Source organism: Bubalus bubalis, chromosome 1, assembly GCF_019923935.1.
Source record: "Bubalus bubalis isolate 160015118507 breed Murrah chromosome 1, NDDB_SH_1, whole genome shotgun sequence".
In the NCBI taxonomy this organism is placed as follows: Eukaryota; Metazoa; Chordata; class Mammalia; order Artiodactyla; family Bovidae; genus Bubalus; species Bubalus bubalis.
Window position 1 is genome coordinate 147436828 of NC_059157.1, and position 12495 is coordinate 147449322.

Below are 12495 nucleotides of genomic sequence, written 5' to 3' on the forward strand. Positions count from 1 at the left end.
AAATCATAAAGAGGCATCTAGTGTTTAACAGCATGGAATTGAATACGAGAGTGCCTAGATATGTGATTGGATATGAGGTTCCTTCTGTACTACTTATTAGCAAGTGACTTTGAAAAGCTCCTCTGTTGATCACTTTTTTCATCAGCAAAATGGGTTTAATTATACTACTTACCTCATCTGTAAAGTGATGATAAAAATAGTACCTAGTTCCCAAAGTTCTAGTGAAGATTTAATGAAGTAATAATTAAAAGCAGTTGGAGTAGTCCCAAGAGCATCATAATTGAGTGACTAAGCACACACACACAAATATAAATAAACACACAAAGAACCTTTTAGCTTAAGTTTCTTGGGAACATATGCCTTTGGAAACGCACTAATATAATTCCTCTTATCACACAGTGAATATGTCTGTGCTTTCAAGCAGAACTAAGATTATTGTAAATGTAGGTGGTCCAGGGATCACATATACCTAAAGAAGTACAATGTCATAACTTTAAGAATTTTTACTCTTCCTCTTCACTCAGTCTGAATTTCCATTATTTATGTATTCTTTTACATTTGTATATATGGGAATAATCTGTTTTTCCAGGTATGGCCAGGATTAACAGTATACCCTGATTTCACAAATCCAAGCTGCATAGAATGGTGGGCAAATGAATGCTACCTTTTTCATCAACAAGTAAATTATGATGGACTTTGGATTGTAAGTAGTTATTTTAGACTTGTGATTTTGGACAATGAACATAGAATTATTTTTCCATAAATTAAATATAAGTTCAAAAAGATGTACTTTATAATGTATTAAGCATAAAATAATGCTATAATTTTTCTAGAATATATAAATATCATACCTGACATGTTCATGGGTCAGAAAATACAAACTAAAAACTATTAATTGAGATTTTTATCATCTAATAATATTCTTTATAGAATAGTTTATTTCTGTAACTAATGGGGTTATATTTTTATGACTAATAATTTAAGTTGAAAACATTTAATAAAATTTGTAATGCAACTTTAAAAACATTTACTAATAGCTACAGTAGTTAAGCAATTGCAGCAACATGGGCTTGAACAAGCGCTTATCCTTTAGAAACTTTCTTTTAATAAGTTATGAGTAGAACAAATCAATGTTGGCAATAAGTTAAGTGTTTTATCTCAAGACAGATGACAACAATAAATAGACAAAATTATATGTTTACTGGTAAAGTTATTAAAGGAAAACAGCAATGTTTAAAAGTTTCTTTGGATAAAATTTTTTATCTGTAGCTATTGATGCCTACTGGTAGGTTTACGATTTAAAATAATAGTGATTATAGTCAATGATTTAGTGTCTTTTGTTTAAGATACTTGGCTTCCATGGTGGCTCAGTGGTAAAGAAACTGCCTGCAATGCAGGAGACACAGGTCTGATTCCTGGGTTGGGAAAATTACCTGGAGAAGGAAATGGCAACCCACTTCAGTATTCTTGCCTGAATGGACAGAGGAGCCTGGCAGACTATAAAACTATAATAACATTTGGGGAATGAAATTACTTGGTAATCTGAGAACTCTATTTCAGGAAAAAAAAATCTAATAGTTTGGACACAGAACATCAGCCATGTTTTACAAAGTTATTACAGCTGTACAAAATTTTGGAAGGAAAAATAATGGGTATCTGGGTATAGCTAAACTTTTTGACCTTTGAGGTCACAGCATCTCCACTTTCCTGAAATTTTCACTATTAATTCAGTCATTATTAAATTATTCATCTAATCATTTATTTATCCAATCAATTACAGGTGTTTATTTTTCACCATCATGAAAACATGGAGTTGATAAAAGATTAGCATAACCTTCAGAATTCTTATGTTGATAACAGAATGAAGATGGAGAGGCATTTAGTTATTTGACAGAAAATTAGTGAGATTGCAGTGATGATATCTAGCTGCTGGCATTTTATTTTCATGATTTACTTTCTATCTTTTTAATAAAATTGCAAATTATCAGATGCTCCACACAACACAGTTATTGGTGAGATAGCTACAATTTCACCCCAAAACTCATAAGACATACTGTCATCAAGCAATCCTCTCTTTTGTCTTTTTACCAGTTAAATTTCCATTTATCCTCAGTGAATACTCCCATTTTACTAATAGCTCTTATCTACAGAGAGGACCTCTCTTTCTCCTTTATAGAGATAATGGAAGACTATGACATAAACTGTCTCCACTTCCCACCCCAACCCATCAAAAGCCAGCATCCCTCCTCTTTTTTTTCATTTTCAATTGATGAAGTGGCTCTTACTCCAGTCAGTATCAGTCCTCCCATGTGGATTTTTCTTTCTCTTCTGCGCAGTTTGCCTTCTATATTTTTAAATCTCTTTTGCTAATGATTTATTTCACTTAATTCTATTTAAGTTTTCCTTAAGGTGAAGAAAAAAGCCGGGTAGGGAATCCTTGACCATACTTGTCACCATCAATCCTACCTCATTTCTTTATTTACTTTTTTAGCCACAATTCTTGATAGAATCCACAACACTCAGTGCTGGTAGAAATGACCAAAAATAATAATAATAATAATAAAATTAAGCAAACTTCTCTTGAGTTTTGTTTTCAATTCTAGCTCCAATTTCAATTGCTTTATTTAAATTAGAAGTGCCTTTTTGCCTTCTTTCCTTTCTTTGTTTCCTTTTTCCCTCCTTCTTTCCCTTCCTTCCTGTCTTCCTTACTTCCTTTCTTTCTTTTTATTGCATAGGAAACAATTTGAGTCCATTGCATCAGAGTTACAAGTATAAATGGCATTTAGCCATAGTGCAAGAAAATTTGACTGAGCTATGAAGAGAAAATACTCCATTTCCAAGTCTACTGAGGACTGAAACACTTGATTCATATCCAAAGAAAGGGAGGGATGGGAAGAAGAGCATCTGAGCAAGTCAGAGTAATTATGACACTAACACAGAAGCATTTTGACTAATTAAAAAAGAACAAAACAAAACAAAACAAAACAAACACAGAATGATGACCAGTATGATTTCAAAGTTCATTCAGTTCAGTCACTCAGTCGTGTCCAACTCTTTGCGACCCCATGAATCGCAGCACGCCAGGCCTCCCTGTCCATTACCAACTCCTGGAGTTCACTCAAACTCATTTCCATTGAGTCGGTGATGCCATCCAGCCATCTCATCCTCTGTCGTCCCCTTCTCCTCCTGCCCCCAATCCCTCCCAGCATCAGAGTCTTTTCCAATAAGTCAACTCTTCTCATGAGGTGGCCAAAGTACTGAAGTTTCAGTTTTAGCATCATTCCTTCCAAAGAAATCCCAGGGCTGATCTCCTTCAGAATGGACTGGTTGGATCTCCTTGCAGTCCAAGGGACTCTCAAGAGTCTTCTCCAACACCACAGTTCAAAAGCATCAGTTCTTCAGTGCTCAGCCTTCTTCACAGTCCAACTCTCACATCCATACATGACCACAGGAAAAACCATAGCCTTGACTAGACGGACCTTAGTTGGCAAAGTAACATCTCTGCTTTTGAATATGCTATCTAGGTTGGTCATAATTTTCCTTCCAAGGAGTAAGCGTCTTTTAATTTCATGGCTGCAGTCACCATCTGCAGTGATTTTGGAGCCCAGAAAAATAAAGTCTGACACTGTTTCCACTGTTTTCTGATCTATTTCCCATGATTATGTATGTATATAAAGTTAAAGTGATGGGACCGGATGCCATGATCTTCGTTTTCTGAATGTTGAGCTTTAAGCCAACTTTTTCACTCTCCACTTTCACTTTCATCAAGAGGCTTTTTAGTTCTTCTTCACTTTCTGCCATAAGGGTGGTGTCATCTGCATATCTGAGGTTATTGATATTTCTCCCGGCAATCTTGATTCCAGTTTGTGTTTCTTCCAGTCCCGCATTTCTCATGATGTACTCTGCATATAAGTTAAATAAACAGGGTGACATGTTTATAACCAAATAACTGAAGGTTTAATTGGATATGTTCTCTTGACATTTCAGAAGATTCTTAGAAAAAGTTGATTATTTGAATTTCTTTGAAAATAAGGGCATTTTCATTTAGACTTCTGGAGAAGGAAATGGCAACCCACTCCCGTACTCTTGCCTGGAAAATCCCATGGACAGGGAAGCCTCATAGGCTAAAGTCCATAGGGTCACAAAAAGTCAGACACATCTGAGCAATTTTACTTCACTTCATTTAGATTTAGTTTAAATGTGAAGTTATGTAATATCACCAGATTATTATACAATTTTCAATGGACTTTATTAAGTACCCCTAAATATGCCATTGCCAAATTCTACAAATAGTCATTACTAGACTTGAGATGATTTTAATGATACCTGAAAATCTGTAGGAATACATCTTACTATCAATTCACTGAGTTCTTTGCCTCAAAATTTACAAAACTTTCAATCTGACTCTAATGTTGAAATGCTAATCAAAGTCATGTTTTACATGACATTATATAAATGTAACATCACTTAAATGATTTGAATATGTTAGAGAAAAGTATTTTCAGAATTCTGAAAGAACAAAAATATAAAATACATTAAAAGAAATACAAATCAATTCCTTCAAATTATGAGTAGTAAGTTTAGCTTATTAATAATATAATCTTTCCAAATAGATAAGACATTTTAATTAAAAATAAAATATTAAATGCTATCCATTTGCTATAGAATATAGTTAAAATCACACAAATGATCAAATTTCATTTTAAGTTATTTTATTATTATACTATTTTTATTAAATTATTTTATTTACTTTAAATTGAATAAGATAAAGTATATTTTGAGTGAATGCTGCAATTTTATTGCAAGTTACAAATACACAGTTCAAGTAGAATAACATTAATATCAGAGTTAAATGTTTGCTCTTGCATTTCTTCAGTGATATTATATACAAGAGTTAATACAATATTTTAGAAAAAGACAAAATTTAAAATAATACAACTCAGTTCCATTTATGAATTTCAGTACTTGATGCTATGTTTAAATTTAATTCAGTTTGTGCAGTCAAGAAGAAAAAATATTTATGTTTATCTAAAATTATTGCCTGTTCAACTATAGTATCTCTTTGTATTAATTCTACTGGACATATGACAGCAAAATTGAATATATTAGGTAATTTTAGTAAAATAACCCCAATGTATACTTTAGAATAACTATTTAATTGTTTTTCTTTGTGGCTCTTAAGAAAACAAAAATGTGTATCAAAATGAGAAATTATATCTTCTCCCTGAATGGCCTTAATTTCTTACATTAATTCCATCTGAGCATCATGTGGATTGAAGAAGGGAAGAGTAATGAAGACAATATGTGTCCTCTGAGGAAAACCAAATTAACAAAGGAATTGATTGAGTTTGATACCTTTGTGAGAGCAGAAACAACATACTGTAGATGTGGGAAATAAGACTCAAAAATATGTAGAAGTCTGGTGTATTAACAGAGAAGGAGAAAGACACACATTTCTTGAGCATGTTATAAATTATTTTATATGAATTATCTTTTTTAGTCCAAAGATTTTACTCAACTGTTTGTGGACATAGAACTAGTAAGCGGGAAGACAATATTGAGGCCTCAGTTTACAAAGCAAGAAGTAGATCACTGGTTCTTATAATGTGGTCCAGCAGCCCTAGGGTTCCCTGAAACTCTTCCAGGGATTCAATAAGGTCATAGCCATTTTTATTAGATTACTAAAATGCTATTCACCTTTTTTGTATTCTCACTCTCTCATGAAAATGTAGGAGTTGTGTTAGTCACTCAGTCGTGTCTGAGTGACTTTGCAACCCCATGGACTGTAGCCCCGGAGAAGGCAATGGCACCCCACTCCAGTACTCTTGCCTGGAAAATCCCATGGCCAGAGGAGCCTGGTAGGCTGCAGTCCATGGGGTGGTGAAGAGTCGGACACGACTGAGCAACTTCACTTTCACTTTTCACTTTCATGCATTGGAGAAGGAAATGGCAACCCACTCCAGTGTTCTTGCCTGGAGAATCCCAGGGATGGGGGAACCTGGTGGGCTTCCATCTATGGGGTCGCACAGAGTCGGACACCACTGAAGCGACTTAGCAGCAGCAACATCAGGACTGTAGCCCACCAGGCTTCTCTGTCCATGGGATTTTCCAGGCAAGAATACAGAAGTGGGTTGCCATTCCCTTCTCCAGGGGATTTTCCCAACCCAGGGATCAAACCAAGGTCTCCTGAAATGCAGGTAGATTGTTTACCTTCTGAGCCACCAGGAAAGCCAAGGCAAAAAGTGCTGTGTCTAGCTGCTAGCAAGGCACACAATAGAAACTAGATAAATGCCAGCTGAAATTAATAAACTATGCTAAATAAATGAATGTGCTGGAAATATGTACAATGATAAGTTCAGTGAGAAGATCAATACAGTTATTTTAAAAGACCATTGCTTAATACATTTAATCTAATATGATTAATGCTTTATATATATTTTAAACAAGGTACATCAAGTATATTTTGGTTGTATATAATCCTTTGCTGCTGCTGCTGCTAAGTCACTTCAGTCGTGTCCGACTCCATGCAACCCCATAGACGGCAGCCCACCAGGCTCCTCCGTCCCTGGGATTCTCCAGGCAAGAACACTGGAGTGGGTTGCCATTTCCTTCTCCAATGCATGAAAGTTAAAAGGGAAAGTGAAGTCATTCAGTTGTGTCCGACTCTTAGCAACCCCATGGACTGCAGCCCACCAGGCTCCTCGGTCCATGGGATTTTCCAGGCAAGAGTACTGGAGTGGGGTGCCATTGCCTTCTCCGTATAATCTTTTAATCCCATCCAGATACCTCTGTTATTTGGTATATACATTTATGCAAACATAAGTAATATTTTTTCTCACTATAATAACTTGTTCATACTAGAAGTAGAATCAAGTAGTTAGAATAGTTAAACAAGTTGTTTGTAGGTTGGTAGGACACTTTCATGCATTGGAGAGGGAAACGGCAACCCACTCCAGTGTTCTTGCCTGGAGAATTCCAGAGATGGGGGAGCCTGGAGGCCTGCCGTCTATGGGGTCGCACAGAGTTGGACATGACTGAAGCGACTTAGCAGCAGCAGGTTATATTTGCCTTCTGGGAGAAGAATGTCATGGTCGTGCTTGATAAAATATTTACAAATAAATAGAGACCTTCTGCAAATATGATTTACAACTATATAAAATATGTTGTTTTTTATCTTATATCCATTCAGGACATGAATGAAGTTTCCAGCTTTGTTCAAGGTTCAAAGAAAGGATGCAGTGCGAACAACCTGAATTACCCACCTTTTACTCCTGGTAAATTTCATTTATCTTCTACAGTTAATTGAGAAAAACTATACTTATTTACTGGTATATTCAAGCATATCTTTCTAAATTACATATGTTGATATAATTTTGAGACCCTGAAATAACTGAGGTGTTTATTTTTGTCCAAAATACGTATGCCTAAGGAAAGGAGCACATTTTTAAATTTTGGTGTAGAATATTTTGTCTTTACCACTGATGAATTGCCCATGATTAAATGATAAATGAAAGAAACAAAATTTGTTTGAAATCATAATTTAAATGATAATTTTTTTTTCCTTGAGCACTATGCTGTAATTCTGTGTCATTATGCAGTTCAGTTCAGTCACTCAGTCACATCCTACTCTTTGCAATCACTTGGATTACAGCACACCAGGCCTCCCTGTGCATCACCAACTCCTGGAGTTTACTCAAACTCGTATCCACTGAATCAGTGATTCCATCCAACCATCTCATCCTCTGTTGTCCTCTTCTCCTCCTGCATTCAATCTTTCCCATTAAAGCATATGGGTTTTTTCAAATGAGTCAGTTCTTTGCATCAGGTGGCCAAAATATTGGAGTTTCAGCTTCAGCATCAGTCCTTCCAATGAATATTCAGGACCAATTTCCTTTAGGATGGACAGGTTGGATCTCCTTGCAGTCCAAGGGACTCTAAAGAGTCTTCCCCAACACCACAAAGGCATAAATTTTTTGGTGTTCAGCTTTCTTTATAGTCCAACTCTCACACCCATGCATGACTACTGGAAAAACTATAGCTTTGACTAGATGGACCTTTGTTGACAAAGTAATGTCTCTGCTTTTTAATAAGCTGTCTCAGTTGGTCTTAACTTTTCTTCCAAGGAGCATGCATCTTTTAATTTAATGGCTGCAGTCACCATCTGCAGTGATTGTGGAACCCCCCAAAAATAAAGTCTGTGACTGTTTCAACTGTTTCCCCATCTATTTGTCATTAAGTAATGGGACCAGATGCCATGATCTTCCCTGGTGGCTCAGAGGTTAAAGTGTCTGCCTGCAATGTGGGAGACCTGCGTTCGATCCCTGGGCCAGGAATATCCCCTGGTGAAGGAAAAGGAAACCCACTCCAGTATTCTTGCCTGGAGAATCACATGGATGGAGGAGCCTGGTGGGCTACAGTCCATGGGGCTGCGAAGAGTTGAACACTACAGAACAAGTTCACTTTCAAATTTCACTTTAATGGGACCAGATGCTATGATCTTTGTTTTTTGAGTATTGAGTTTTAAGTCAACTTTTTCACTCTCTTCTTTCACTTTCATCAAGAGTTCTTTCATCTTTAGTTCACTTTCATCTTTAGTTCTTCCTTGCTTTCTGCCATAAGGGTGATGTTATCTGCATATGTGAATTTATTGATATTTCTCCCATCAATCTTGTTTCCAGCTTGTGCTTCATCCAGTCCAGCATTTCTCATGATGTACTCTGCATAATTTAAATAAGCAGAGTGACAATATACAGCCTTGACGTACTCCTTTTCCTATTTGGAACCAGTCTGTGGTTCCATGTCCAGTTCTAACTGTTGCTTCTTGACCTGCATACAGATTTCTCAGGAGGCAGGACAGGTGGTCTGGTATTCCCATCTCTTTCAGAATTTTCCACAGTATGTTGTAATCCACACAGTCAAAGGCTTTGTCATAGTCAATAAAGCAGAAGTAGATATTTTTCTGGAATCATCTTGCTTTTTCAATGATCCAATGGATGTTGGCAATCTGATCTCTGGTTCCTCTGCCGTTTCTAAATCCAGCTTGAACATCTGGAAGTTCATAGTTCAGGTACTGTTGAAGCCTGGCTTGGAGAATTTTGAGCATTACTTTACTAGTGTGTGAGATGAGTGAAATTGTGTGGTAGTTTGAGCATTCTTTGGCATTATCTTTCTTTGAGATCGGAATGAAAACTGACCCTTTCCAGTCCTGTAGCCACTGCTGAGTTTTCCAAATTTGCTGGCATATTGAATGTAGCACTTTTACAGCATCATCTTTCAAGATTTGAAATAGCTTAACTGGAATTCTATCACTTCCACTAGCTTTGTTTGTAGCGATGCTTCCTAAGGCCCACTTGACTTCACATTCCTGGATGTCTGGCTCTAGGTGAGTGATCACACCATCGTGATTATCTGGGTCGTGAAGATCTTTTTTGTATAGTTCTGTGTATTCTTGCCAACTCTTCCTAATATCTTCTGCTTCTGTTAGGTCTATACAATTTCTGTCCTTTATTGTGCCCATCTTTGCATGAAATATTCCCTTGGTATCTCTAATTTTCTTGAAGAGATCTCTAGTTTCTACCATTCTAATGCTTTCCTCGATTTCTTTGCATTGATCACTGAGGAAGGCTTTCTTATCTCTCCTTGCTATTCTCTGGAACACTGCATTCAAATGGGTATATCTTTCCTTTTCTCCTTTTGCCATTATTAGATGTAGCTAATATGAATAGTTGGGCTTCCCTTGGGAATTGGTGGCAAATCATCCGCCTGTAAATACTGGAGGCACAGATTCAATTCCTGCATTGGAAAGATCCCCTGATGAAGGAAATAGCAATTCCAGTGAACAGAGAATCCTTGTAGGCTACACTCCGTGGAGTCTCAAAAGAGTTGGACATGACTTAGTGACTAAACAACAGCAATAACAAATGTGAATAACTTCTCACCTATTTTAAAAAGCATGTTTTCATCATTAAAACTGGTAAAAATTTAACGTAAAGGCAAATAAATGATCTTAGGGAAATACATTGTAATAAGGACATCTGAATAAAGCAATAATTATTACAATGCTACATAAGCCTGCAAATTAAAACACAATAAAAACTGAAAAGCAGAGATTTAAATGATTTGCTGTTGTGTAACAAGTCTACATGTGTGGAATTAGGTTATATTTTTAAAAAGTTACACAATTTTCAAATAGGACTATAATTATATGATTTACAATACAGATGTATATATTTCTATATACATGTTAAAGTCTAAGATTTCCATGAATTTATTCATTACTGAAGCTAAGAAACATAATATGTATTACTTTAAGTGCGAATGTAATGGCCAGTTAATGAGAATAAAGGGTAGAGACCCAGTTGGAACTTAGCATAAAGTGATGTCTTTCATTATGTTTTAATTACATATAGTATTACAGAGCACATCACTTAAGAATTATGAAGCTTGAAATGGCAAAATATTTCTTACCTAATTATTTCTTTCTTTTTTTTTTCTAAGATATTCTTGACAAACTCATGTACTCCAAAACAATTTGCATGGATGCTATGCAATACTGGGGAAAACAGTATGATGTACACAGCCTCTATGGATATAGTATGTCTATAGCCACAGAGAAGTAAGTGTAATTTCATTCAGAATACTCTCTAATATTTATTGTCTAGAAATGTAATTGGTAATTTACATAGAGTGGATAATAACAACTGTAGGAAAGGAAAGAAAGATACTATTTTCATTGTGAAAAAATAGGACATAAAAGCATCACCTCTTTTATTAAATATTCACATATTTAAAACTTAATTATTAAGAATTACATGATATATGTACTTAACTGTGATCCTTTTTTAATTCATCAACTGAAATTATCCTTCTAAATTTTGATTCAGCTTGGTGTGTCTGAACATGTGTTCTAAACATGAATTTCATAACTGGCCTAAGACAATGGTGCTATTTGGACAAGTCACTATTTTTTTTTAAAGAATATTTCATTTAAAATGTGGTTTTCTATGTAGTATTTCACAAGTAATTCTCTATAAAATGTGTTTGCTTGTGTGTAAAAAAGCAGCATGATACAAAGCAGAGAAAGGAGATAATCGTATATGGATTGCCTGCTATTTTTCAAGCATAGTATAAGGACCTATAATGTAATAGTAAGTCAAAAAAAAGTTCTCGATCAATAAATTTTAAATTTTATCATAATTAAGCAACTGTGATCAAGTTTTAATTCTAAAGCATATTTGGTCCCAAAGCATACCAGGATATCAAAATTGTATATGCTATCTTCATAGTGTTCACTTCTATCTCTATATAATAGAGTATAAGTAAATAAATTCTAGAAAGAAAGAACATTATAGTTCATATAAAGGTAATTTTAAAAAAGCACCTCAGTATACTACTATATTTTTATTAATGTAATCTACCAAATTAAAATTTTATTACCTTTTTTCTGATTATTTTCCAATTATGGAAAAATTTGTCAATAATATTCAGGTACTAATAGAGGTGAGATGAATAATGCTAGTATTGTGGATGATGAAATTCTAAAACAAAATAAAATGCTTTGCAAGCATATAAGTTTTACATCAATGTTGCTAGATATTTGAAAATATAGACATTAATGTATGATCAGCCAAAATCACTGCAGATGGTGATTTCAGCCATGAAATTAAAACACTTACTCCTTGGAAGGAAAGTTATGACCAACCTAGAAAGCATATTCAAAAGCAGAGACATTACTTTGCCAACAAAGGTCCGGCTAGTCAAGGCTATGGTTTTTCCAGTGGTCATGTATGGATGTGACAGTTGGACTGTGAATAAAGCTGAGTGCTGAAAAATTGATGCTTTTGAACTGTGGTGTTGAAGAAGACTCTTGAGAGTCCCTTGGACTGCAAGGAGATCCAACCAGTCCATCATAAAGGAGATCAGTCCTGGGTGTTCTTTGGAAAGAATGATGCTAAAGCTGAAACTCTGGTACTTTGGCCACCTCATGCCAAGAGGTGACTCATTGGAAAAGACTCTGATGCTGGAAGGAATTGGGGGCAGGAGGAGAAGGGGACGACAGAGGATGAAATGGCTTGATGGCATCAGTGACTTGGACATGAGTTTGAGTGAACTCCAGGAGTTGGTGAGGGACAGGGAGGCCTGGCGTGCTGCAATTCATGGGGTCGTGAAGAGTCGGACACAACTGAGCAACTGAATGAGAACTGAGCATCACTGAATCACAAAAAATGTGTTTTGGGTTCAAGTTTGGACTACTGTACTTTATATTATAAAGAGATTTTTCAATGGATTTAAATCATATATTTCAAAAACAAATATTGATTTGTTTTCTGGGTACAGAAAACCCATGTTTAATTTGGTAAAGAAAATTATTCAAAGTCTAAATCATTTCTAGAATATTTCTTTTCCATGTTTGATCTGAATGTATTATACTAAGTAAATATTAATATGTAAATGCAAAATTAATATAAAATACTGATAAAATAGTTGTAACTATTA

General features: G+C 35.3%; 1 protein-coding gene across 4 annotated transcripts in view; it reads left to right on the forward strand.

Moving 5' to 3' along the window:
* SI (sucrase-isomaltase) overlaps window positions 1-12495 on the forward strand; it is a 112695-nt gene that overhangs the window by 20606 nt on the left and 79594 nt on the right. For all 4 annotated transcript variants that reach the window (XM_006054379.3, XM_006054380.3, XM_006054382.3 and 1 more), the window contains 3 exons: window positions 590-703; window positions 7190-7274; window positions 10498-10615. In XM_006054379.3, coding sequence (XP_006054441.2) covers window positions 590-703; window positions 7190-7274; window positions 10498-10615 — 317 coding nt within the window. The remainder of the gene's footprint in view (window positions 1-589; window positions 704-7189; window positions 7275-10497; window positions 10616-12495) is intronic.